Raw genomic sequence first — 26,856 nt, 5'->3', positions numbered from 1 at the left:
GAAAAGAACAAAAAGCACAGCGACCAACCACAGCCAGGCACCTATGCGTGCTGGGACCCAGTTCCTTCTCACCCCTCGGCTGCCACTTAGCCTCTGCCCTCGACTTCCCCCGGGGTGGAGGGGTAGGCGGGGTAGGCGGGTAGCCGCATCAGTCCTCTGATATTCCGGGAGACAGCGCCTGCCTTGGGAGGATGGTGCAGGGTTCAATCTGTATCTTGGGGACCACTTTTTCCAAACAAGCGTTGGGAGCAAATCACCAAGACTCCGTTTTGGCCTCTAGACCGTCCAGGAAGACCTGGAGTTTGCAGCTCCGCTACACTGTCTCCTCCTCATCCTGTCCAGTTCAAACGTCACCTCTCCAGTGAAGCCTTCCCGGAAACTCCAGAAACCTCCCCAGCCCTCTGCGCAGCTTCCACCTCTCTCAGGGGTCTGGGACATCCTTGTGAGCCGAGCAAGGCTGAGGATGCTCTCTTCCGTCACATACGATGGAAGCGCCGATAGGTGCCCGGCGCCGAGGTGGGGGGCTGGCACGCTTCGGACGCCCAGCCACTGACCGCCTCTAGGAGCCGGTGGACGAGGTGCCGGGGCGTTTTCCGCCCGCCCGCCCCCTTGCGGCGCGGCGCTGCAGCCTGAGAAACGCGAGGCCGCGCGAGCGCCCGCCTGACCCCCGCCGCGCCAGGCCCCGCCCTCCCGCGCCCGCCCCAGCGCCGGCCCCTTTTGTTCCCTCCCGGAGCCGGGCCGCTCGCTCCGCTCCCGCTCAGCTCGGCTCGGGCTCCGCCGCAAGGAGCGCAGGCGGCGGCTAGGGCTGCCCCGCTCAGCGCATACCCGCTTCCCTGCCGCCGCCCAGCCGGCCGCACACGCGGCGCGCTAGGCCCGGACCCGGAGCGCGAACGCGGAACCCCGGCGCCGGGAGGGGCTGCAGGCGGTGGGCAGCGGCGCGCGGGGAGGGGGACCGCAGCATCCTCTGCCCCCGCCGGTGCCCCGGCGCCGGGAGAGGACGGGGGTCGGGCGCCCCCGCCGCCCGCCGCTCCGCCTGCTGCTGGAGGAGCGAAGGTAGGAACAGCCGGCCGAACCCCGAGGGAGGGGGCTCGCCGGGCAACAAAGGACCGAGGGATTGCGGGAGGCGGCGGTAGTCCCGGGCCTGGTCCTTAGCCGGGCGGCCGACACGGAGGCATTGTCGGGGAGTGAGGGGAGGCCGAAGGGGTCGGGGCCCGGCGGGTGGGCGTGAGCGGGAGCTCCTTCTGGGTGCACCCCCGCCCCAACTTCCCCGTCGCCTGCAGGCGAGGAGGGGCTGCTGCCGGCGTTGGGGAACCCTTCCCGAGCTGCGGGTCCCCTCGGTGGAGGCATCCCCAGCGCCCTCGGTGCCCCTAACGGGGGTTCGGCACAGATGCTAGGGAGCCGCCCGTCGCTCCTTGCAAGGGCAGCGCTGAGCGGCTGGACGCGCTGCAGGGCTCTGGGCTCCCAGGCCCCGCGCGGGGGATGGGGGGAGCTGAGCCTGGTGGGCGCGGCCACACGGCTCTTCTCCAGACCCCGGGTCTGGGAGGACGTGGAGCCCCCGCCCCACGGGCTGTGGTCGCTTGGCCAATGCCCTTTGCAAAACTTGGTTAAAGTGCATGGCGCAGGGGGAATAGACGGATGAGGTGGGGCGTCTTCCCGCAGGGGTGCCCCCCTCCCCCCCAAGGCTGGCGCTGGTGGCTGGTGAGGCAGCACATTTTCTGCCCTCCCTACGGGGAGGGGCCCTGGCTGCCCCAAGGATGCTACAGCTGGGCCTCCAGGGCCCGCCCGTTTGGGTCCTTTAGGCGGGGCCTGGGCGGGGCAGGGTGCCCACTGGGCACTGCCACGCAAGCCCCAGCCCCACCCTGGATAAGAGGGGGCACCTGGGGGGAAGTCACCCACTCAGCTGCGAATGCCCCAACCTCTGATTTGCCGCCTCTTCCCTTCTGGGTGAGAAGTGGGAGGTCCAGCTTGGGGAGGGGGGGCTGCCCTTGCTGCTGTGAGATGCCCAAGGGAGGCTTGTGGGGGATGGTGCTGATCTAGGGATAGCAGGCAGAGGAGGAGGAGGAGGCTGGGAGGACCACGTGGGCGGAAGACTCCGCACCAGTTGTAACGTAAACAATGAGCCCTTCATTCATCCAGCTGCTGTCACCTGCCCAGCACTGCCAGGGGTTGGCAGGTATACAGGGCTGGTGCTTCCTGGCCCCCATGGAGCACAGCCCAGCAGCATCGGTGGAGCACAGTGATGCGGGAGCTGGAAGCATACCTGGAGGATGGGGTGGAACAGGAAGCTTGACAGAGCCTGGGCCTAGAAGTTTGCTGCCAGGATCCCAAAAGGGGGGCTGGAGAGAGAGGACATAGCGTGGGCAAGGGGTGGGAGTCAGAAAAAGAGGCAAGAGACCAGGTGGCTGGTGGGTCAGAAGGGCAGCAAAAGATGTGGGTGACTGGGGCATGATGCCCTTCTCCATAAGCCCAGGATGTGTTGGCATCTGCAGTCCTGGCCTGGGAGGGATGGTGGGACTGGTGAAGGGGGATGGGCTGGAGGGGAGTTTCAAAGGCAGAAGAGTCTGGCAGAGGAGACCTGGAGGGAGCCTTAGCAAGCAGGACTGTGCACCTGTGGGTCCCCAGCTGCAGCCAGAAGGCTGGGAAGGAGGTGCCTCGAATTCTGTACCCAGAGCCTGAAGTCCCAAGTGAGGAACCCACTTGCAGAGGCAGCAATTTTTTTTCAGCATCTGCTCACCCTTCTGGCAATTAAGTTTGACTGCTGGAGCCTGACAGCCTGGGTTCAAAGCCCAGCCCTGCCACTTACTAGTTGTGTGACCTCAGACAAGTCGTGATACCTCTCTCCCCTTCAGTTTTCCCATCTGTAACATGAGGATACTCAAGGTGTCACCTTTTAGGGTTGTTGAGAGAACTGAACGGATAGATAAGTGTGTGCGAAGCGCGTGTACTGCAATGGAGAGAATGCCCGGTGTTTGTGGCCCTTCGGCCTCCATCTCCACCCACGAGTGGCCCGTCCTGCTCCCTCCCCAGCTGTTTGTCCCCTGTCAGGCAGTCCTGCCGGTCAGCCTCCGCCGAGGCCGTGCTGTTCTCTGCCTCAGTGCAGCCTCCTCCCTGGGCTGTTCTGTCTTTCCTGGTCCAGCCTCCCTTGGTGATGCCGTTCTTGCTCCCTCTGCTCCAGCCCACGAGGTGGGGGACAATTTCCTCTTGACCTTTCTGTCCCTAGAGCTGTCACCCTAAAGATTGATCCTGCCCTCTTGATGCCATCTCCCCCCACCTTTGCTTCAGCACCCAGAGGAGAGAAGCTGTATTCTTGACCCTCCGGGTTCCCTGTTACCTTAGTCTGAGCGGTTCTAACAAACGACTGGGTGGCTTTAAACAGCCCATTTACTTCTCACATCTCTGGAGGCTGGAAGGCTGAGATCCACGTGTCAGCATGGTTGGGTGAGGACCCTTTTCCGAGTCACACTTATTTTTGTGTTCTCAAGCTGTAGAGGGGCTCGGAGCTCTGTGGGGTCTCTTCTACGAGGGCACTAATCCCATTCATGAGCACTCCACCCTCCTGACCTAATCACCCCAAAGGCCCCACCTCCTAATACTGTCTCCCTGGGGGATAGGATTTCAACTTATGAAGCTGGAGGAGGGAGGGCACCTTCAGACCAAAGCCCCCGCACAGCGGTCTTTGGGGAGAATGTCAGCCTTTGTTTAGGTTAAAAAACAGCAACAACAATGCATGCTGAGTGCTTACTCTGCCAGGAACTGTTTTAAGCTCTTTGAACGCGTGTCTTAGTTTGTGGATATCTTGATAACATTGCTTACATTTTATGGATGAGGAATTCAAGACGAGGAGAGGTTTCCCTGTTTGCCCCCCACGCATTTACATTTATTTATTTATTTTGGCTGCTCTGGGTCTTAGTTTCAGCATGCGAGCTCTTTAGTTCCCTGACCAGGGATCAAACCCGACCCCTCTGCATTGGCAGCTCGGAGTCTTAGCCACTGGACCACCAGGGAAGTCCCTCCTTGCATTTATTGAGTACCTACTGTGTGCCTGGACGACATAAGTTCCTTCCACCATCCACTTGCCCATCTGGTTCACTTCCGGAAAGCAAGGTTTTGGCCATCCCTTCCTCAGACGCCTCCATCTCCCGGGCTCAGGTTCCAAGTCCAGCCCCTCTTTGGCTCCCAGGGCCCACTCCCAGCTGGCGGGGCCCTGCCTTTTATATTCCCAGGGCCTCACCTTTTATAAACCGTCTAGTGTCCTAGGCTTGATGGGCAGGCCTTGAGGGGAAGGCTTGATGGGAGAAGGGGGAGGGCCCCCCCCCACTCCCCGACACCTCGCTTTGGTTTATTCTGTTGCTGAGAACAGGGACTGCCTCCAATTAGGTTAAGTGAAAGGGGAGTTGAGAGGAAAGGAACTTTGCAGGAAACGGTTGCAGGCGGCCTGGCTCCCCCAGGACCCGGGAAGCCGGCAGGCAGCCCCTCCTCCAGCCTTCCTCTCTCTGGACTCCGGTTTCATTTGCTGTCCTCTCCTGATGCCTCTGTCGTGGCTCCTCTCTCTTGTGTGGCCGCCCTGAAGGGTGGCTTCAGCTGGAGGCCACAGGACCACCCAGGGGCACTCCCCTCAGTCTCTGGGTGCCGGAGAGCCGGATGGGCCCAGCTTGGGTGAGGGCACCCACCCCATCCGCTGGGCTGGTGGAGGGCAGGCCATGCCGACTCTGGGTCTGCGGGTGGGGGACATGGCTGGGCACAGCTGGTATGGGGTTATGATGTGGGGTGTGTGGGCTGCGGGGAGGACAGGGGAGTGGGGGCTCGCCATCTCTGGGAGCCCACTGCAGGCCTCCGCACCAGGCTTGGGGCCCAGGATGGGCTCCCCTTTGGCACCAGGGGACTGGGGTCAGGGAGGGGTGGTGCCAGCAGGGGACCCACCCCATCCCACCTCTCTTTCCTTCCCAGCGTACAGAAACGGTAACAGAGCTCATGTTTTCAGAGGAAATGCTTCAAAATGATAATGAAACATTTCCCCTCTGAATAGAAAGTAGAGCATAGCAGGTGGTTTTGATTAACGAGGCATGAGTTTGGGGCCATGTCCACTTACCAGCTTCCGGCTTCAAGGAGCGCCCTGGCTCCCACCCTGGAACGTGCCTCTGACTCCAGCCACAGCCCAGGGAGACGCCCGCCCCTCATTCACTTCCATCTTCGCCTTTTTGATCTCTTTACCGGGAGAGGGGAAATTGGGAGCTCACGATGAGGGCCTGGTTTTCCAATCTCTCGTCCCTAAAGGAGGTGACTCAGGGCTGATCCGCTCCTCTTGCCCCCAGCCTGGCCTCAGCTACCCCTGGGGTGCCCCAGCCTCACTCTCCAGCATCCAGCGTGGTAGGTAGGAGTGGGTGATGGCTGAGCCCCTCAGCGTGGACGGAGCAGAGGACACCTTAGTTTCAGACCCCACCTTCAAGAGGCGTTTGCTGAATCGGGAAGACAAAAGTCCCCTTCCTGAAAGTATAAATGACATCAGTACCTTCGAGGAACATTTTTAAGGCCAGAGTAGAAGAGCCTCCATACCCAGTGGGGTCACTGCCCCCGACAATGGTTCAAGTCCCTGAGAATGACTCAGAGGCAGGGCACGGCGTGGGTGGGATGGCTGAGGGGGCTCTCGGGGGGAAACAGGACTGCGCTGTGTCCTGAAGGATGGGCGGACTCGGGGTGGATAAGGCGCGCCTTCCTGAGGGGCGCAGAGAGAGAAAAGTGAAGAAGTTTGGGGGCAGTGGGGCATTGAGTGTCCGGCCTGGAGGCTCAGCGTGGAGCCCACCATTCTTCCAGGCCCGCTGTGAGGCCGGGCATCTGGTTGAAGGCCCCTCCCTGCGATGAAGGAGGAAATGACATGAGGTGTTTTCTGATTTTTTTTTTTGCTACCTTCTATCCTGATTCTGGGGACTTCCCAGGTGGCGCTAGTGGTAAAGAACCTGCCTGCCAATGCAGGAGACATAAGAGATGCAGGTTCAATCCCAGGGTTGGGAAGATCTCTTGGAGGAGGGCATGACCACCTACTTCAGTATTCTTGCCCGGAGAATCCCACGGACAGAGGAGCCTGGCAGGGTACAGTCCATAGGATCACAGGGTTGGACACTACTGAAGCGACTTGGCACACACACACGTGCATGGCACATATCCTGATTTCGCTCCTGCTGTTCCCTCTTCTGCTGTAGACTTCCCTGCCTGAGTTCACCTGCTTGTAGGTTCACTTCACTCAGCCCGCATTCAGCTTCTCTCTGACCGAGGGCTGCGCTGGGCACTGGGAACTCAGAGCAGAGGAGAGAAGATGCCCAGAAGGGTCTCCTGTATTCTTTGTCCAATCCAGAAAGGACTCGAGGTGATTTACAAAGATAAACGCAGTCTAAGGAGATGGAAAAGACGTGAGACAATTGGAGCAGGGGGAGCCCGGGGTAGCAAACATCAGATGAAGCCAGAGGGGCTGCGGCACCTTGGTGGTAATTTGACCCAGCTTTCTAGCAGCCAGATCCAGGGGGCATAAGGAGTTTGGAGTGACTTTGCATTGTCACGCTGTCTGGTGTAAGCCCCTGCTATATATAACATGAAAGCCTGAGTGAGGGGCAGCAGGTCCTGGGAGGGGGTCCCTGGCAGAGGGAAGAGAGGACTGCAGCTGCCCTGTGATCTTAATAACCCTCCTCCTGGAGGCTTCTTAGCAGCAGCTGCAGGGGAGCCGAGAGCGGGGGCTGGTTCTCACAGCCAGTCCCCTCCACGAGGGCCTGACGAGCTCTAGGGGAAGGAGTGAGACCCTGGGAACCAGGAGCTCAACTGGTCCCTGCCAGAGAATCCCCATCCTGCGAGGATGCCGGGGAGTCTGTGATACAGGGGTGTGCAGAAAGCTCTGGACACACCCACTGGGCCCCAGGACTTGACTCAGGGGTAGAAGAAGCGTGAAGGGCTTCCCAGGTGGCGCTAGTGGTAAAGAACTCACCTCCGGTGCGGGAGACATAAGAGATGCGGTTCGATCCTTGGGTCCAGAAGATCCCCTGGAGGAGGGCATGGCAACCCACTCCAGTATTCTTGCCTGGGGAATCCCGTGGACAGAGGCGCCTGGCAGGCTATAGTCTTTAGGGCTGCACAGAGTCGGACACGCCTAAAGCGACTTAGCACGCATGCAGAAGAGGGGTGAGGGCATCCTGGCATAGCAGGCACCTGGCGGGGGTGTCTTCAGGAGCAGGGAGAAGCTCAGGGAAGCTGGAGCTCAGCGTGCTGGGTGGAAGGGGCCCAGGAAACAGGCCAGAAGCAGGAAGGAGCTGGCAGACACGCTGTGGACTGTGGTGTCGGCACCCAGGGCCGTGGGGTGCCCTCCTGACCTCCTGCTTCAAACTGTGCCCTTGTTCTCCCAACCCGGTGCCTGGAAGAGCGTTGGTCTCAGTTCTGAGGAAGTAAAGAACAGTGGTTAAGGGGGACTTCCCTGGTGATCCAGTGGTTAAGACTCCATGCTTCTAGTGCAGGGGGCACAAGTTCGATCCCTGGTTGGGGAACTAAGATCCCACATGCTGTGCAGCATGGCCCCAAATAAATAAGTTTTTTAAAAGAGCAGTGTTTAAGAATGTGAACTTCAAGGCCAGGGGACCTAAGCGGGAATCCCACCTGCCACCGCTCAGTTGTATCATCCCCAGCAAGCGACCTGCTGGCTCTGGGCCTCAGTTTCCCGGTTAGTAAGTGGAGCTCATGACAGCATCTTCTTCACAGGGTTGCAGCGCACACTGGACAGGTTCATATCTATGAAGGGCTTAGACGTGCCTGCAGCAGAATGAGTGTTACAGGTCTGTGACTCCTTGTGCTGAAACAGCTTGGTGGGGATACAGCACCATCCCACCCAGACTCCTGCACCTGGTACACCACCCAGATTCGCAGTCAGGCACAGTGCAGAGCACAGCTGTGGTGGCCCAGCCCTGGACTGGGGGAGATGCTCAGCAAGTTCTGGTTCATGTTGTTATCGACAGTGATAATAGCCATGCCAGCTTACAAGAGCCTCTCAGGGCAGCAGGAACTGAGGCAAGAACCATTCTGAGAGTAGGCTTCAGTCCTTGCTTAATTACCCCCACTGGCAGGGGGCTCACTACCTGATTCCTTGCTTGTTGGACTCACTGGTGAGCAGTGGCTCTGTGCCAGGTGTGCGTGGCACTGGGATTCTAGAAGAATGTGAGTTAGTTGGAATGTTGAGTTACTCCTCTCTCTCCTTTCCAGAGATCACGCCAAGCTGGCCAGTGAGTGTGGCCATGGGGTGTGACAAGCTGCCATGGGCCTCCAACTCAACATGAGAGTGGTGTTGGAGGCATGCATGTGTGCATGCTAAGTCACCTCAGTCGTGTCCAACTCTTTGCAACCCTATGGACTGTAGCCCGCCAGGCTCCTCTGTCCATGGCATTCTCCAGGCAAGAATACTGGAGTGGGTTGCATGCCCTCATCCAGATCTTCCCGAGCCAGGGATCGAACCTGCATCTCTTATGTCTCTTGCAGCAGCAGGCGGGTCCTTTACCACTAATGCCACCTGGGAAGCTGATGAAGGCAGAGGAGGGTGTTTTATTCATTCATGTATTCCTTAAACATCTTTTGAGCTCCCCTGTGGGTTGGGCGCTGTCCTAGGTACCAAGAGCCCTGCAACAAACAAGATACTCTAAGAACCTGCCCTTTAAAGCTGTTCTCAGTGAGAGAGGCCAGGGGTCTTGCCAGTGGATGAGAGGAAGGGATTCTAGCAGGAGGGACAGAGTGTGCAAAGGCCTGGAGATGTGACAGACTGCGTGGCTGTGCCTGGGCGTTGGCGATATTCTGCCAGAATTCGGTGACTGGGGGCATTGATGGGGAGTGCCTTCCTGGAAGCAATAAAAGAAAATGCAGACTTTGAGGGCTTGTTAGTCACTGACCTCAGCCCTGGGGCCACTAAATTCTGCCCTGCCTCCCCCGTTCCTTTGCACCGCCCCCCACCAGCCATCCTGGCTGGCCCTTCAGAGGTGTAGGTGGTACCCACGGACCCTAGCTGGTTCATCCCTTCTCCACGCCACCCACATCCTGACCGTTCGTCGTGAGCCCTGGTTGGTGTCCCCTCCTCTCGTGTGGGTGAGGAGCCAGGCTCTGACCTCAGCGGGCTCTGCCTCCCCCTGCCCCCTGCCTACAGGGGAAGCCCTGGGAGTGAGAGGCTGCTGGGGTGGGAATCAGCATGCCTTCTTTAGGGAGGAAAGCTGGGGCTGGAAGGCTGTTCGGTGAGCACAGAACCCCTCTGTGCCAGGTCCTGGGAGCTGGAGCCCCGTGGGGCTTGAGCCTGCCCGTGGGCAGTCCACAGACCCTGGGGGAGTCGGATGCGTCAGTGGGTCCACATGGTTAGGTGCTGGCTGGGGTCATCTGCAGGGTGGGGGAGGCCCCGGAGCAGCAGGGATCACGCCTGGTGTAATGATCTGGGCCTGCCCTGCCTCCTCTACTCCTGCTGCCACTCCCCCCAAGCCCAGGGAATTAAAAACAAAAACAAGCCTTTTTGTTGAAGAACAGCGTCCATACGGACAAGTGTGTGTATCATGAGTGTAGTATTTTGTCGACTTTACTCAAACTGAAATACCTGTGTGGCACTCAAATCCAGAATCAGAACCCGCTAGCTCCCCCAGAGCCCCTCTTGTTTTTCCTTCCAGTCTACACCCCTGACCCAAGGGTGACCCTGTCCCTGATTTCTGGCACCATCAATAAATTTTTGCCTGCCTTTGAGCTTCTTTTTATTTTTAAACACTTTATTGATTTTTGGCTGCACTGGGTCTGCGTTGCTGTGTGCGGGCTTTCTCTAGTTGTGGCGGCGAGCGGGGACTTCTCTTTGCGGTGGCCTCTTTTGCAGAGCCTGGGCCCTAGAGCATGCAGGCTTCAGTAGCTGCAGCTCACAAGCTCAGTTGCCATGCAGTATGTGGGATCTTCCCGGACCAGAGTTTGAACTGGTGCCTCCTGCATTGCAAGGGGGATTCTTAACCACTGGACCACCAGGGAAATCCCTGACCTTCTTTTTAAACAGAAGCATGCAATCAAACTTGAAGCACTTTCACAGCTGCTTCTTTCACTCGAGATTCACAAGGCTCACACATGTGGTTGCGTGTAGTTGTAGTTCACCCATTCTCACTGCTGTGCTTTATTCCGTTGTGTGAACAAACCACCACTTATTTACTCACTCTGATGGTGATGGATATTTGGGTTATTTTCGGTTCGAGGGTATTAGGAACAGTCCATGTCTCCTGGTGCATGTATGTGCACTTTCCTGCGGCGACATAGCTCAGGATGGGCTTCTCTGGTGGCTCTAGTGGTAAAGAGCCAATACAGGAGACATAAGAGATGCTGGTTCGATCCCTGGGTTGGAAAGATCCCCTGCAGGAGGGCATGGCAACCCACTCCAGTATTCTTGCCTGGAGAATCCCCATGGACAGAGGAGCCTGGCGGGCCACAGTCCACGGGGATCACAAAGAGTGGGACACGACTGAAGTGACTGAGCACGCATGCACACATAGCTAGGAGTGGGATTGCGGGGTCACGCTCAGCTGCGGTGTGTGACGCCAGACTGCTTTCCACGTTGCTGACACCACTTTGCACTCGTGCTACCAGTGCACGAGCGTTCTGGGTATTCCACGTCCTCACCAACACTTGGGTCCATGCTTCCTTTTATACATTCCAGCGGATGTAGTGTTGTCATGGTGACTAATGAAGGTGAACTTCTTTTCATCTGTTTATGGGTCGTTTGAATACCCTTTTCTGGGCTGAAGTGCTTGTTCAAGTCTTGCTGAGTTTTTTCTTACTTGATTTGTTGAGTTTTTCCCATATTCTGAATAGGAATCCTTTGCAGAATACAGGAATTACAAATTCATTCTCTCTCTCTCCTTCCCCCCAACCCCAGTGGTATCATTTGAGTCACAGAAGCATATTGTCCAGTTTTTCCATCTCTTCCCTTTCAGCACTTCCTGTGTTGAAATCTCTGCCTTTCTCCAGCGTTAGGCAGATCCTCTTTCATGTCTTCTAAAAACTGTATTGTTTTACCTTTCACGTTTAGATCCTGCCCTCTGTCTGGAGCTGATGGTCGTGTATGATGTGAAGCAAGCGTATTAATTTCCTGTAGCTCTTATAACAAATGACCACAAACTTAGTGGTTTAAAACAACACAAATGTATTATCTTACACTTCTGGAGGTCAGAAGTCTGACATGGATCTCAGCAGGTTGAAATCAAGATGTCAGCAGGGCTACGTTCCTTCTAGGAATTCTAAGGAAAAATCTGTTTCTGGAAACCTTTTCCAGCTTCTTAGAGGCCACTTGCATTCTTTGGCTGTCAGCCCCTGCCTCCATCCTCAAAGCCAGCAATGTCAGACCGGGTCCTTTGCAGGCAGCCATCTCTCTGCCTCTCCTGCCTCCCCTTTCCACCTATAAGGACCCTCGTGATTACATTGCGTCTGCCTGGATCATTCAGAATAATCTTCTCTCAGGTCAGCTGATTAGCAGCTTAGTTCTATCTGCAGCCTTAATTCCCTTTTGCCACATAAACTGATAAATTCACAAGAACCAGGATGAAGCCATTATTCTGCCAGTCACAGAAAAGATAATGGGGTTTTTTTGGTTTTTGGTTTTTTTCCCTCTTGGCTATCCATTTGATCCAGCACCACTTATTGTAAAGACTCTCCTTTTGCTCAGGGGTCTTTTTGAGTTGCTTGTGCAAATCCCAACCCTGGGGAGGAGGCCCAGCATGCTGGGTTGGGGAGGAGAACCCAGGAGATGGGTGACCCTCCTGCAGCTGCGCTGGCCTGGACGGGTTAGATGGAGCTGCCATGGAAACCAGAAGGGAAGGAGGCAGTAGTGAAAGACAACTGGCTCAGCATTGTGGCCAGGGAGGCAGGATACCAGAGCCCATTCCTTCCTGTTGCCCTGATGGCTGGGTGACCTCAGCAGCCCCGCCCTTCCCTGTGACTCCAATTTTGTCTGATCTCAAGGACCTTCTTGCCCAGCCCAGCTCTTCTTCATTTGGGCAGTTGTCTCTTACTGTCCTGTTCGCTTCACATTTCTGCCCTGGGCCTCAGTTTTCCCATCCTGTGAAATGGGAATAAAGGTGGGTCAGGGGGCAACTAGCCCTTCTCTTTGGGCCTAATCCGGGACCCCATCCAGCAAAGTCAGGCTGATGCCTGCCCAGTGTCCTGGACCAGTGGTGGGAGGATCCCAGCTGTCCAGTCACTAAGTCTGGAGCGTGGCCGCACAGCTAGGGCTGGGGCTCTGGGGCCATGGCTGTGCTCTGGTTCTGAGCATGCCAGCTGTGTGTGTGTGTGTGTGTGTGTGTGTGTAGTGCACAGAAGTATATCCACATTCCTTCCCCTCGCTGGACTGGCAGGGCAGGGAGGGGAAGTCCTGATCCCCTTTGCTGGGAGACAGGATCTGAACTCCCAGCCCAAGGGAAGATGGCCACAGCCCAGTCTGTCCAGCTCAGGGAGGACTGACAGGCTGGCCATTTCCAGAGCTCTGCAGTCGCCCAGGCAGTGGGCCGGACAAGGAAGACACTGACTTACAAATTAAGAACCGCAGCCCCAAGCTCAGGAGCTGTGAGGATGCAGGATGGCAAGCAGGCGGGACTACATCCCGGCCTTCTGGACTCAGCCCTGCTCGTGGCTCCCCCTGCAGGTGCCAGGGAGATGGGGAGTCGACCAGGGCTCTTGGGTCCGCCTGTCCTTCCCTGCTCAGTCCTGTGGGCGCGCCTGCCCTGTCATCTCCGCAGCTTTGTCCTCTCTCCCCGCTCCTGGAAGCCACATCAGCTGGTGGAGCCTGGGTTCCTACCCTAGCGCAGCTGTGAGGCTCGGGCCGGGTCCCTTCTGCACGTTTTGAATGGCTGCCAGGCATCCCCAGGGCGACTTGGACCCCAGACGGGGCCCACTGCTGCCCCATGCTTCCTGGAGTGTCTTGCCGCTGGCCGGCGGCTGTGGGAATGTTCGGCTGACACATTCTGCCCTGTGGTCCCCCCACTGGGTGAGAGCAGGGCGGGTGTGGGGCCGGGGCCACAGGCAGGCCGCACCGCCCCAGCCCTCCCTGGCCTCGGGGCGGCTGCTCTGAGCTGGCAGGGCTCGCAGGGAGGGTGCCCCACTCTCCACTTGCCCATGGGGATCCCAGCCTCACCACTGGCTGAAATTTCCCGAGCCTCAGTCACATGCAAACAAACGGCCTCCTTCCCCAGCAGGATGGGACAGGCCGTGGTGCCGGCTGGGTGGAGGCTCATGGGGGTGGTGGTCACCCTGGATTTGGGGGTTGGGTAGCACTGGGGTTCTAGTGCAGGTGTGAGTGTTGGGGTGCCCAGTGGGCCAGGGCTGGGGGCACCCATACCATGTTTGTATAAGGGCCCACCATTTGGAGCCTGGGGTTAGCACCTGGGGTTCACTCTGTTTGGTGCCTGCCCCCCATTCCTCTTGGTGGATGTGCATGGAGGGGGAAACTGTTTTCTCTCCCTCTCTCCTTGTGTCTATCTTTAAAAAAAAATTTTTTTTTTTTTATTTAAAAAGTATTTTGAGGGACTTCCCTAGCAGACCAGTGGTTAAGAATCCACACTTTTATTGCAGGGGGCATGGGTTCAATCCCGGGCCGGGGAACGAAATCCTGCATGCCTCACCAGGCAGTCTAAAAATAAATAAAAGTAAAATTTTAATGTTTTGAAATATTTTAGGCACTCGAAAGAATAGACAGGGCTCAGTGAACTCCCATGTACAGCATGCGGGACTGAAAGAAGCAAATCTTACAAATACTAATGAAGCAGGACTTGTGTGTGGTGGTGGTCCAGTGGGTAAGACTCTGCGCTCCCAATGCAGGGGGGCCCAAGTTCAATCCCTGGTCAGGGAACTAGGTCCCACATGCCCAGCTAAAAAGATTCCGCATGCCACAAGGAAAATTGAAGATTGAGAGTGCTGCATCAAAGACCCAGCTCAGGCAAATAAATAATGAAAAGTCAAAGTGTTACTTGCTCAGTCATGTCAGGCTCTTTGGGATGCTACAGACTGTAGCCCACCAGGTTCCTCTGTTCATGGGGATTCTCCAGGCAAGAATACTGGAGTGGGTAGCCATTCTCTTCTCCAGGGGATCTTCCCAACCCAAGGATCGAACCCAGGCCTCCTGCATTAAAAAAAATATAGAAATGAAGCCCCCACTTGCCCCGCCCCAGCCCCATCCCTCAAGCCACATTTGCTGGGGGTGCTGTGGATTAGCACCATGGAGGTGCTTCCTGGACGCTCGGCCAAGGTCCGTGGTTGGGTGTCCTCTGCACCCGCACGTCTCCCTGCCCCCCTACCTTCCCGGTGCCCACTGGTGAGCTCTACCCCGAGGCCTTTCCAGCAACTTGGTATCACCTGGCTCCTTGACTTTGCGCCCATCTGATTGGGTGGGAAACAGGATCTGGCAGCTTGGATTTGCATTTCCCTGCGACTGGGGAGGCCCCACCTGTCTCCTCAAAAGCTGGCCTGCTCATGCCCTGCTGTCATCGGGTGCCCTCAGCTTGGTGCCTGGGGTCCCTTTCTTCTTTCCCTCCAGCCCCTGACCCTGCACACTGGGTGGGCGCCCTAGACCCCCATCACTTCCCACTAACGTCTCCCCAAATGAGCACCATCCCCGCCCCAGCCCCTCCCATCTCCCAGGTCCCTCCTGGCGTTGACTCTCCTGCCATCCTTTCCTTAGCCCTCCCTACTCCGCCTCCTCCCACCCCCCGCCGCTGTTTGCCACCTGCTCAGTGTCTGTCCCCTCCAGCCACTGCCTCTGTCTCAGTTCAGACTTCCTGGAGTCCCTGTCTGTCGCAGCAGCCCCCACCCGCCTCGTCCTCATCGGCTCCTGGAAGTTTCGCTAAAATGCTTATCTGGACACACAGGGAAGTGAGTCAAAAAGAAAAAAAAAATCATATATTAACGCATATATATATGGAATCTGGAAAAATGGTACAGACGAACCTATCTTTAGGGTAGGAATAGAAACGCAGACCTGGAGAGTGGACATGTGGCCAAGGGGGGCAGGGGAGTCGGGCAGATTGGGATTGTAGCACTGCCGTATACACCCTGCCATGTGTAAAACAGCTGGGGGAGGGGGCTTCAGGTATACCTGTGACCAACTCATATCGATGGATGGCAAAAACCATCACACTATTGTAAAGTAATTGTCCTCCAAATAAAATCAATAAATAAAAAGGAATAGCTAGTGGGAAGCTGCTGTATAGCACAGGGAGCACAGCCCAGTGTTCCGTGCAGATCTAGAGGGGTGGGACTGGCAGGGGGTGGGAGGTTCAAGAGGGAAAGCATATATGTGTCCTTTACTTTGTTGTACAGCAGAAACTAACAGAACATCATCAAGCAGTTATACTCAATAATACAGTTTTTTAAAACATTAAATATTCTTCAAAGGTGTAGAAAAATGAAACAGAGCAAAAAACTTGATTTGATTAGAAATTCTCTACAACACATATACATACTTGACATAATAAAACTGATTGCTTTGTGCTTTCCAAGAAAAAAAAATGCCCATGCAAACTGTTGGATTCTTTGCTTGATGTCTTCCGTGGGGCTTTATCCCCGCCCCGCCATCCCAGTGTCTGGGCACCACTAGGAGACCCTTAGCCCACCCCCCGCCAGCCAAGTGTCCCTTTCAGTCTCTGGATACCCCCCCCAACCCCCGCCCCACTTTAAGCACTCTAAATCCTCAGCTGTTTGGTCGACTTGGCAGGGTGGGGTCTGTGCTCCCAGCCCCCACCCCGTGCTCCCGGTAGAGCACTCTTCCTCCCCTCCCCCACACCACCATGGCACTGTTGCGGTCCCCAGCCTTTGGGCAGGGGGCCACACTGAGTCCATCTCTGGCTGCCACGTGGCTCAGAAGAGCAGGGGGAGCTTGGGCACCCCAGCCGCGGGGATCCGTGGGGTGGGGAGGAGGCGCAGCCCCCCAACCCCGCTCCCGGAGAGCCACCTCTGTTGGGCGGAGGGGGAGGGCTGCCCTCCAGGAGGAGAGCCCAGGGTGCGGCTGATGGCTGAGCTGAGGTCTGGTCCTGGGAGCCCACTTCCTGGTGCCGCCTCCCGCGCCCTTTGGGCGACGCTGGCACGAGGGCACGGGCTTTCCACTGCCCTATTTGGCACCTTTCCCCGATCTGCCGGGCTGCACCCTGGGCCTCCGATTGGCAGAAAGTTCTTGGGCCCCATTCCCCCTCCCCGGCCCCAAACTGCGGCCCGCCACCCCCGGGACAGCTGAAATGGAAACCCTGAAATGCAGCCCGGTTTGTCTTCTGTCAATGGCGATTGAAGGCGCCACAAAGGGGGCCTGTTGGTCTGAATGCCGCCCGCCCTCGCCCGCCTCTGCGATGCCTGCCTTGTGGCCCCGGGTCCCAGGGGGAGGCGGCGTGTGCATTCCGGGCCTGCGGAGAACATAACAGAGACCGGATCGTAGAGACGCCGCCCCTTCTGCACAGCCTGTGTGCCGGGCACAGAGGCACCCTCGTGGGGCTGCCTCCGCGGCCTTGCACGCCGTGCTTCCCACGTGGCAGCAGTGTTCCCTCCCATTTTACAGGTGATGACGCTGAGGCTCACACCCGGCCGGGGCCCTACAGCTAGTCGTGATGGGTCTAGAGTTTGGACTCCGTGAGACTGAAAGCAATACTTCCTCCCAGGCCTCCCCCATCGGCCGCAGCGTGGTCAAAGGCCAGCGTATCCCCACGTCCCAGCTTTTTCCAAGAAACCTCTCTCTTCCTGTATCCCACGAGCGGGCCTGAGTCATAAAGGGCCCTCCTCCCCCTCTTCCTGTTCCATTTGCCCCTCGCCGTGCTCCCCCAGCGCTGGAGCCTTGCACGGGGGTGGGGGTGGGGCTGGGGGTGGGTGGCTGGCCTCTCCTCCTCTGACCCCAGCCCTCCGGGGACTGGGTTACACCGCCGGGGTTCTGCTCTCTTCCGCCTTCTCTTCTGGTCTCCTTTGTCAGTGAGGCACGTGGGCGCCCTCCCCAGAGGCCAGGGGTCCTACAAATGTTATTCCAAGCCTGGTCCAGGCAGCGTGGGGAGGCGGGGCCAGATCTGGGTCTGACTCCCGCCCAGCTGCTGAGCGGTCTGTGGCTTTAGGTGCATCTTCGGACTTTCCTGGGCATCGAATGTTCACCTGTAGGATGCCCACTGCCTCACCAGGGCGTATGGTCTGGCACACAGTAGGTTCCTCATACTGGATGCTCCTGGGTCATCAGGGCCTGGGAGGGCAGGAGGGCGACTATGGGAGCCTCTGGAAGCCTCCCCTGAGAGCAGTATCCCCGGAGATTTGTTGTCCTCTGAGCCACAGCAAATGTGCTGTCCTATGGGGTTTCTGAATCACAAGCTCTGTGCCAGGTACCCTGCTGAAGCTGGGGTTCCCAGAGAGAAGACTGTGGCCCCAGCCGGGGTGGCCCATGGGTTCCCAGGAGGCAGATGAAGATAAGAGAACAGTATTCTCTCTTCTTGGCTCAGTGTGTGATCCTCAAGCCTCTGTGGGTCAAAGGTCCTGGGGGACTTCCTGGAGGAGGAGGCATTGGGCCAAGTGTCTCATATGTGGCTGGAATATGTGAAGTGAAGCAGGTGGGGGGAAAAGGCAGAGGAAGAGTCTGGGACGTGCGGGAGTGGCAGGCGAGTGGTGAGGAAATGCAGGGTCATTGTCGGCGAGGCTGGCTGGGGAGGCTGGAATGCCAGACACAGTTTTGACGCCTGGTCCCTGTCTCAGAGAGCAGGCAAGCTAGTGAGCGGACCAGCTGCCTGAAAAGCCGCAGTGTGAGACGACCAGCTGGGTTGATCATTAGAAGCCACTGAGTCCTGAAGCCTGGGCCCTGGGGAGGTGAGGGGAGCCTCCCGGGCCTTTCATTGCTTTAAGCCAGTGTCATTAACCAAGAGATTCACCGAGCACCTGTAGGCACCAGGCCTACATCAGGACCAAAGATACCTCAGGAAACAAAACAGACTCAAGTCCTATCCTCAGGCAGTAGAGAAATACAAAGCAGGGGAGGGGTGGGGAGGGCTTGTACTCTTAGAAGGGGACATTGGAGCAGGTGCTTGAAGGAGATGAGCAGCACACTGCATATCTGAGGGAAAAGCACTCCAGGCAGAGGCAACAGCATGTGCAAAGGCCCTGAGGCCAGGCCATGCTTAGTGTGAGCAAGAGTGGCTGGAGTGGAGTGGGCGAGGGAGGGCCGTGGTAGGGCATGAGGAGGACCTTGCACTAACTTCTGTGGGGAGTCTTCAGGAATTTTTTTTTTTTTTTTATGGATTTAAAAAGTTGAGATCTAATTTACCTACCGTTAAATCTATCCATTTTAAGTGTACAGTTTGATGACTTTTAGTATAAACATATGGGTGGGCAGCCATCACCACAGTTCAGGGTTAGAGTATTTCTACCACCCAGAATGTTCTCTTGTGCCTATTTGAAGTCAGTCCCTGCCCAGCCCCCAGCAACTGCTGCTCTTTCTGTGTCTATAGTTTTGAGATTTCAAACAATGTGTAGTCTTTTGTGTCTGGTTTCTTTCACTTGGCATAGTGTTTTGGAGGCTCATTCAATATTGTTGCATATATCTGTAGTCAAGGACTTCCCTGGTGGTCCAGTGGTGAAGACTGCCTTCCAATGCAGGGGGTGTGTGTTCAATCCTGATTGGGAAAATAAGGTCCTACATGCTGCAGAAAAGTGGAAGTGTCAGTCGCTCAGTTGTGTCCGACTCTTTGCGACCCCATGGACTGTAGCCTGCCAGCCTCCTCTGTCCATGGAATTCTCCGGGCAAGAATACTGGAGTGGGTTGTCATTTCCTTCTCCAAGTGATCTTCCCAACCCAGGGGTCAAACTCGGGTCTGCCTCATTGCAGGCAGATTCTTTACCGTTTTGAGTCACCAGGGAAGCCCTGGTGGCTATGCCATATGGCATGGCCAAAAAAAAGGATAGTTGGGTTCTGCATCTGCAGTCAGAAGGGCTGACTGCATAATATCATTTTATGTGAGGGACTTGAGCATCCTCCCATTTAGATATCTGCAGAGGGTCCTGAACCAATCCCCTGAGGATGCCAAGGGACCTCTGTGTACTATTGTATAAATGTGTTCATGTGTTCACCAGTTGATGGATATTTGGGGGTGTTTCATGTTTTGTGAATAAGGTCACTATGAACAATTTTTTTTTAAACAAATGTTTGTATGGATACATGTTTTTATTTCTCTTTGGTGGTTGGGTCATATAGTGGGTATGTATTAACTTTTCAAGAAATTGTCAAAAACTGTTTTCCAGCGGGTTTGCACCATTTTTCATTTCTCCCAACAATCTGTTCTGATTATTCCACATTGTCATCAGCACTTGATATTGTCAGTTTTTCTATGTTAGCTGCTCCAGTCGGCGTGAAGTGGTATCGCATTGTGGTTTTGATCCGTATTACCCTCATGACTGAGGATGTTGGCCATCTTTCCACATGCTTGTTGCTGTTTGCACACCTTCATTGGTGAAGTGGGTATTCAGCTCTTTTGTTCATTTTGTTTATTAGGTTTTATTAGTAGGTTGTCAAGTGTTCTCTTTTTAAAAGTCATCTGTTCATTATTTTTGGTTGCATTGGGTCTGTTGCTGCACGTGGGGCTTTAGTTTCGGTGCGAGGGCTTGTCATTGCGGTGGCTTCTCTTGTTGAGGAGCATGGGCTCTAGGGCACGCAGGCTTCACTAGTCGTGGGTGGAATCTTCTTGGACTAGGGATTGAACTGGTGTCCCCTGCGTTGGCAGGTGGATCCTCAACCCCTAGACCACCAGGGAAGTCCAAATGTTCTTTATATGTTGGTGATGGATGACGTTTATTAGATACATGATTTGTAGCTTGACCCATGCCTAACAGCAAGTGACTCCTAGGCCCTAGAATTCCTGGGGTATTAGGTAGTTGGTTGGGTGATTAGAATGCTGGGTTTGGTGGCTTCGGGTGGGGGGCGGGCAGGTCAAGGCTGGCAGGTATGCCTTGCTCCCATCAGCCCACTTGGGCATGTAGGTGCCACCATTCTGTGGCTTAGGGGAGGTCATTTTCCTCCGCTCTGATGTCTAGCTGCCCTGTATGAGGAGCTGACTCTTTCCATGGCCGTGCCAGGATGGGTAATAATGTTGCTGGCTCATCTTGTTGGCCTGAGAGCCATTCTGGGGACACTTTGCATATTCCTGCTGGGAGCATTGTGGGTTGGCTTCTGTATTAGTCAGAATTTATTTGATTTCGGGTGATGTGCATACGTGCTAAGTCGCTGAGTTGTGTCTGACTCTTTCCAACCCCATGGACTGTAGCCTGCCAGGCTTCTCTGTTCACACAGACAAGAATACTGGAGTGGGTTACCATGCCCTCCTCCAGGGGATCTTCCAGACCCAGGGATTGAACCCACGTCTCTTGCATTGGCAGGTAGATTCTTTACCACTGCCCCACCTGAAATCAATTGCAGGTGTCCCTCAAAGAGAATTAGGCAAAAAGATATAACAATGCCTGTGTGTGTGTGAGGATTTGTCGGCTGATGTGAATGAAGGACTCAGGGGACCACCTTCAGGTTCAGCTGGATCCAGGCTCTCTGAATCCTGGGACTCAGATCTGCTTTCTCTGTGCTGGCACTGCTCCCTGGCAGGCTCTGCCATGTGGTAACCCTGCAGCTCCTGGCTTTCATCCCCCAGCCAGGCAGCCCCGGAACAAGAAGAGCACCTCTTCCCAAAGCTTCCAACCAGAGTCCAGGCCCTGATGCTGCTTGGGTCACACCACCTTCCTTCAGCTAACCATGGGGCTCTGGCCAGGCCTGGGTCATGTGTCCACTCTAGGTGTGGGACTTTGGGGTCAGCTCACATAAGTCATATGGGGCTTCCCAGGTGGCACTGGTGGTAAAGAACCCACCTGCCAAGCAGGAGACATAAGAGATGCAGGTTCGATCCCTGGTTCAGGAAGATTTCCCTACAGGAGGGCATGGCAGCCTACTCAAGTATTCTTGTCTGGAGAATCCCATGGACAGAGGAGCCTGGCAGGCTGCAGTCCATGGGGTTGTACAGAGTCAGACACAACTGAAACGACTTAGTGTGCACACACAGATCATATGCATCAAGAATGGAGAAAAGGGGATCTCCCTGGTGGCTCAGTGGCAAAGAATCCACCTGGCAATGCAGGGACACCGGTTTGATTCCTCGTCTGGCAAGATCCCACATGCTTTGGAGCAACTAAGCCTGTGCGCCACAACTGTTGAGCCTGTGCTCCGGAGCCCGGGAGCCGCAACTCCTGAAGCCCGCGTGCCCTAGAGCCTGTGCTCCACGACAAGAGAAGCCTGAACGCTGCAACTGGAGAGAAGGCCCCCCTCGCCACAACTGGAGAAAAGCCCGAGTGCAGTAATGAAGACCCAGTGCAGCCAAAAATAAAAAATAAATAATAAAATTTTAAAATTGGGGGGAAAAAGAGAATGGAGAAAAATGTTCTCTAAAAAGGAATAGTGTTCTGTGTCCAACAGTGGGATGAGATACAGCGCCCCTGGGGGGCGTGATGCTTCTCCCCAAATCCTCTATCCGTCCGTGGTGCTCTGTATTCCCTCTCCCCACTGGACAGTGTGCCCCCCAAGGCAGAGGGCGCATCCTGCCTGAGGCTCTGGGGGCGGGACAGGGCCCAGCGGGCGGTGAGTCCTCCACGGGCACCTCGTACAAGAGAGGGAGTGCGCACAGTGTGGTGGGGGTAGAGTGGTGGGCCCGTCCTTTCTGCTCCCCCAGCCCCCCTGAGCCAGGCCCATCTTGCTGTCACCTGGTACCCTGAACTGATCACCATGGACACGGGGACTTCCCCTCTCAGGAGTCCCCTTTGTCAGACCTAATGCCCTGCGTGCTGTGTGCATCGCGTTCTTCTCTGCTTAGTCATAAAAGCAGGGAGCTGTAGCGGTGGGAGGGTGGGCAGAGGGCATGCTGAGTCCATACTGGTGCGAGGTTGGGGCAGGTCTAAGCTTCTCTGTGTGTGGGTGTGTCCCTCCACTAGGGATGGGGTGGGCGGGTGCTGGACTCAATAGCTGGCATGTGGCCTGCATGGTGAAGCTGGTTGATTAAATTAGATGTTGCTTTGTCCGCCCACATGGAGAAGCATGAGAGCTGTTGGCTAGTCCTAGAGGGTCTGGGGTCCACTGGGGAGTGACCCACCAGGTTGCCTTGCATGTCAGAACCTGCCAGCCTGTGCTCTGGTGGTGAGAGCCGCATCCAGCTGTTGGTGGCTGTGATGACCCACGTGGTCCTGCTCTGGGGCGTCTGGGGTTAATACAGCCAGTGCCGCAGACCCCCGAACCAGCTCACTCTCGATTCTCACCTCCTGGGCCCAGGACCTGGGCAGAGAGAGCAAGCCAGACTGAGAGTCCGGCAGACCAGGACACAAGTCCCGACAACATCTTCTCATGCACAGCCCACACCTGTGACCACTTCTCTGTACCTCAACTTCCCCATCTGGAAAATGGGGGTGACCGTGGTCTCCACTTCACGGGGCCAGGGGTGTGATGTCATCTGGTGATGTAATGTCATCCATTCTGTTGTGTGCCCACAGGTGAGTGACCATGGCGGAGAGCACGTGACCCGCACGGACCTTCTGTGCCCACCCAGGGGCACCACCATGCAGAAGCCCAGCGGCCTGAAGCCCCCCGGCCGTGGGGGGAAGCACTCAAGCCCCATGGGTCGGACGTCCACTGGGTCAGCCTCGGCCTCTACCACCGTAGCGCCCACTGGCTCTAAGGAAGGTGCGTAGGACCAAGGGTAGAGGGGTGAGGGGCTGGACGGGGTGGCGGGTAGTGGTTCTTCTGGAAGAGCTGAAAGGACTTGAGCCACTTCCTGACCAGCCCGGAGGCCAGTGGTTCTGGGAAGTTCTTCTTGATGTCTGCCCACATCCCTCTGAAAATTAACTAGCGATGGGCAGTAACACGTGCTTTGGGTTCATTGTTCCTTTTGACACTTTTCCAGCTCCAGGAGGCAGGTACTGCTGTTGCCTTCCCTTAGGGACGAGGCAGTGGAAGCCCGGGGAGGCATGGCACCTTGCCCACATCACTCAGCCTGGAAGACACAGCCCTGTTGGCACTCCAACCTCTGCCAACCTCCCTGCGCCCACTCATTCCCCTTCTGGGGTCTGAGATGGTCCCCCACACTAGCTTTCTTGTGTGCCACCCAGACCCGTGCCCTTTGAACTTGCTTTACTCATGTAACCTCCTGCGGGTGGGCACAGGGTGCCCACAGGGCAGGGTTAAGGCCCGGCACTCTGACTGGAGGCACCAGCTCTGAAGGCAAATGGTTGAGGACAGCTGTTAGCTGTTGGCTTTTTCTGATGACAAAACTAAGATAGTCCACTGTGTACTAGTTAGAGTTTGATGCGGGGGTAAAATCGCCAGTCATCGTCTCTAGAGGCAACTGCTGGGTTGGCCAGAGCATTCATTCGGGTTTTTCCGTACGATATACCAGTAAAACCCAAACAGACTTTTTGGCCAACCTGGTATTATTACTTTGGTTTTTATCTTTTCACTTTTTTCTTAGCTGTTTGCAATCATGCTGCATATACAACCTGAAAATCTGCTTTTTCCCTTTTAACATGATCAAGTGGATTTTCTCATGTCACTAAAAATCTCGCGTGTCCATCATTTATAAATGGCTGTAGAATATCCTATTCACTCAACAAATATAAATCAAGGGCCTGCTCTGTGGACGCAGTCCTAACCACTGGAGCTCTCATTTTGAGCAAAACTGGATGTGGTCCCAGCCCTTAGGGGACTGCCAGCCTGGTGGGGGGGTGGGGTGCTGAGTATCACGAGGTCCTCTAACTGGGGCCTGACACGGTCCCGAAGGTCAGCAAAACCTTCCCTGAGTAGGGCACGTGTGAGCTGAGGTGTGAGGGTGACGGTTTACTAGATGAGGAGGGGAAGGCATTCCAGGCAGAGGGAACAGGACATGCAAAGGCCCGGTGCAGAAGGGAGCGGAAAGGGAGGGGAAAAAAGCGAGTGAGGCTGTGTGACCAGTGGGAAGTGTGCCGGTGAGACAGGGGTAGACTGGTTGCGGGGACAAGTTGGGGTTATACAGGGAGTTTCACTTCCATCCTAACGGTGAGGAGCTGCTGAGAAATTTTCAATCAAAAGGAATGTGATAGAGGGAATTGGGAAATGAGGCGTATGAGGTTGGGGAGGGCGGCAGAGGCAGGTGATGAAGGGCAGGGGGACTGGGTTTGTTTTAAATGTGATGGGACCTGTTGGAAGATGTTATTATAGCAGAGAACATTTGGGTGTTGCTAAGCATCCTTCAAGCTTGGAGAGAGGGTTGCAGGGGTTCAGAACGGGATTGGGGAGATGGGCGAGGAGGCATGTGGTCACCCAGGTGAGGATGTTTGCACTCACTGCCAGGGCTGTGAAGAGGTCAAGGGACTGACCACCATGAGTGGGCTGCAGAAGACTTCCTGGAGGAAGTGTGAGTGAGCTCAGCCTGGAGGCGAGAGGAATGTAAATGTGAAGGAGGGTGACATGGGACCTGGAGGAAGAGCCTGGGCAGAGGCACCAAGTGGGCTGAGCTCGGTCTAGTGCGGGCGGGAGTTGTGTAGCCCCTTGATTGGAGAGAGGCCAGTGCAGGAGGCACAAGAGATGTGGGCTCAATCTCTGGGTCAGGAAATCCCCTAGAGAAGGAAATGCCAGCCTACTTCAGTATTCTTGCCTGGAAAATTCCATGGACGGAGGAGCCTCGTGGGCTGCAGTTCATGGGGTTGCAGAGAGTCAGACAAAAACTGAGTGTACTTGTGTGCACACACACACACACACACACACACACTGATTGGAGAAGGGCTTAAGTGAGGCCCCTTGCTGGCCCTCTTCCCTCTTCAAGAGAGCCCATAGCACCTTCTAGATTCTTTCCTCCTTGCCCCCGCTCAGATCTAGAGGCCTGAGTTCTGGCTGTGACCCAGCTCTCACGTCCCTCCTAGCTCTGCCCCTGCTGTGTGACCTTGAAAGAGTTACTTGACCTCTCAGAGCCGCAAATGGGATAATAACATTTCTCTCCTGGAATCAACTGAGTTAATAAACATTAAGTGCCTGCAGGCACAAGGCTCATTAGAGAGTAATTTCTTTTCCTTTCAACCATCCATAATCTCATTACGGAAAGATCTGAATGATAAAAGAAGGAACTCCCATTACTCCTCCATTTAACCTAATCACACCCCCCCACCCATCGTCCTCTATTTCCTTCTGGTCTTCTTTGCTATTGCTCATGTTGTTTCGAGCAGTTAAGGCGTGGTTTGTATCTGAACCAGCATCTGACTGCTGGGCATTTCATTGCCTCTGTGGCACGTGCCCCCTGCTAAGGCACTGTCATCTTTGCCGTCTTGTCTTGAACGGCTCCATCGTTGTGGTCCCTGGAGGAAAGGGGATCGGACCACACTGTGGGGCCTGCTGGTTGCCTCCTGGTCACCCTGGTCTGGGAGCCCCTGAGGGTGGTGGCTGGGTGGTCTGCCTAGACCCCAACCCTGCAGGGGGGATTGTTTTGGGGAGAGGGGGTGCCACTCCCTGAATGCCCGATCCATCAGGAGCCACGCCCCCCACTTAGGGACATACTGGTGGCCAAAGGGGGCAGCTGTGCTGGGTGCCGCCCTCCTTCCTGCTCTGGCACCTGCCTTTGCAGGTCAGAGAGACACAGACCCCGGGCTGGGGGAGGGAGTAGTTGGCCGGGGCAAGGACCCTGTGAGAGGGGAAGGAAGGCGTTTTTGGCACAGCTCCAGGTCTCATAACGAGTCCCTGCAGAGCCGGGATGGGAGCCCGCAGCAGGGGAGGATGGTGCCTGCCCCCAACTCCTGTTGGCCTGTGGGCTCCCTCACCCATACCATGGAGCTGGCCATCGGCTCTCCAAGGTGCTGGAGGTGCCCGTCCCCATGGGACACTGGGACTCTGGGGGTGGGCACTGGGGCGCCGAGAGAGGGTCTGGCAGAAGCTGGAGCCTGGTGGTGGTTGGAGGGGGCAGTTGCTCTGGGAATCAGGGCAGTGGCAGCTTCCCAAAGTATGAGCTCAGCCTCCGGGCAGAGGGTCTGCCAAGGGCCAGGCCTGGATTGATGCCCCAGCCTACCCCAGCCTGTGTCAGTTCCCAGAGTGGTGACACATGGGGAGAGGATGGCCCGGGGTGGAGGGGAACGTGGGAGGGGGTCTCCCATACCAGGAGCTGACCCAGAGGTGGTCAGGGCTGGTGCACAGGATGGGAGTCTGGGACCCACCGGTGGACCAAGGCCTGGGTGGGCCTCGAGGTCAGGGGAGCCCAGCCAGATGGGATGGAACCCCTGGAGGCTGCTTCAGATCAGGCGGGGGCCAGGGTGGGGATCCTCACTCAGGAGGTGACACTGATTGTGAAGATCTGAGTTGATGAGCAGGAAGCCGCTCATCAACTCAGAGGTCAGGAAAAGGGCACCCCGGCAAAGATTCTGAGTCTTGAAGTTTCTGAGGACTAGAATGGATGGAGAGCAGGTTGAGGGGTCCTTGGAAGGTTGTGAGTAGGCCAGGGTAAGAGCGGGGCTGGAAGGGAGATGGGGTGCTGAAACCCAGGCTTCCCTGGGGGTTGGGGCTCTTTCCTGGGCCTGAGGAAGACACGGGGGGATTTCAGGCCTCCAGGCCCCCAGATGCTGCTGGCGGCGGTCCTTGCTGTGGGTCAGGAGCAGCCCTCAGTGGCCCAACGCTGCTGGGCCGTCATGGGAAAGGTGGGACCACGGTGGGCTTGCACGGGACCCTTCGCCCTTCTGGGTCCACTTCTGAGCCTCAGGTCGGGGACAGTCCAGGCCAGGCCGTGCGTGTCCCTCTGGAACAAGAAGGACTGGCCGCGGGGACCTGGAGGACACTCAAGGGCGGCTGAGCGAAGGGACAGA

The 26,856-nt window shown here is 56.3% G+C and overlaps 1 protein-coding gene across 3 annotated transcripts in view; it reads left to right on the top strand.

The window, feature by feature from the left end:
- The first annotated feature begins 712 nt into the window (after positions 1-712).
- The window catches only part of CLIP2 (CAP-Gly domain containing linker protein 2), a 75,099-nt gene continuing 48,955 nt past the window's right edge, over positions 713-26,856 (top strand). For 2 of the 3 annotated variants that reach the window (XM_005225047.5, XM_005225046.5), the window contains exons 1-2: positions 713-1,053; positions 22,537-22,726. In XM_005225047.5, the coding sequence (XP_005225104.1) occupies positions 22,603-22,726 (124 nt within the window). In that variant the 5' untranslated portion in view covers positions 713-1,053; positions 22,537-22,602. Of the gene's footprint in view, positions 1,054-22,536; positions 22,727-26,856 lie in introns of those variants that run through there. The other variant, NM_001192120.3, reaches the window with a different exon arrangement.

The sequence above is a fragment of the Bos taurus genome, chromosome 25 (genome assembly GCF_002263795.3).
Source record: "Bos taurus isolate L1 Dominette 01449 registration number 42190680 breed Hereford chromosome 25, ARS-UCD2.0, whole genome shotgun sequence".
NCBI classification, from domain to species: domain Eukaryota; kingdom Metazoa; phylum Chordata; class Mammalia; order Artiodactyla; family Bovidae; genus Bos; species Bos taurus.
Note: the sequence above shows the minus strand (reverse complement) of the source record. Positions and strands in the feature narration are given on the sequence as shown.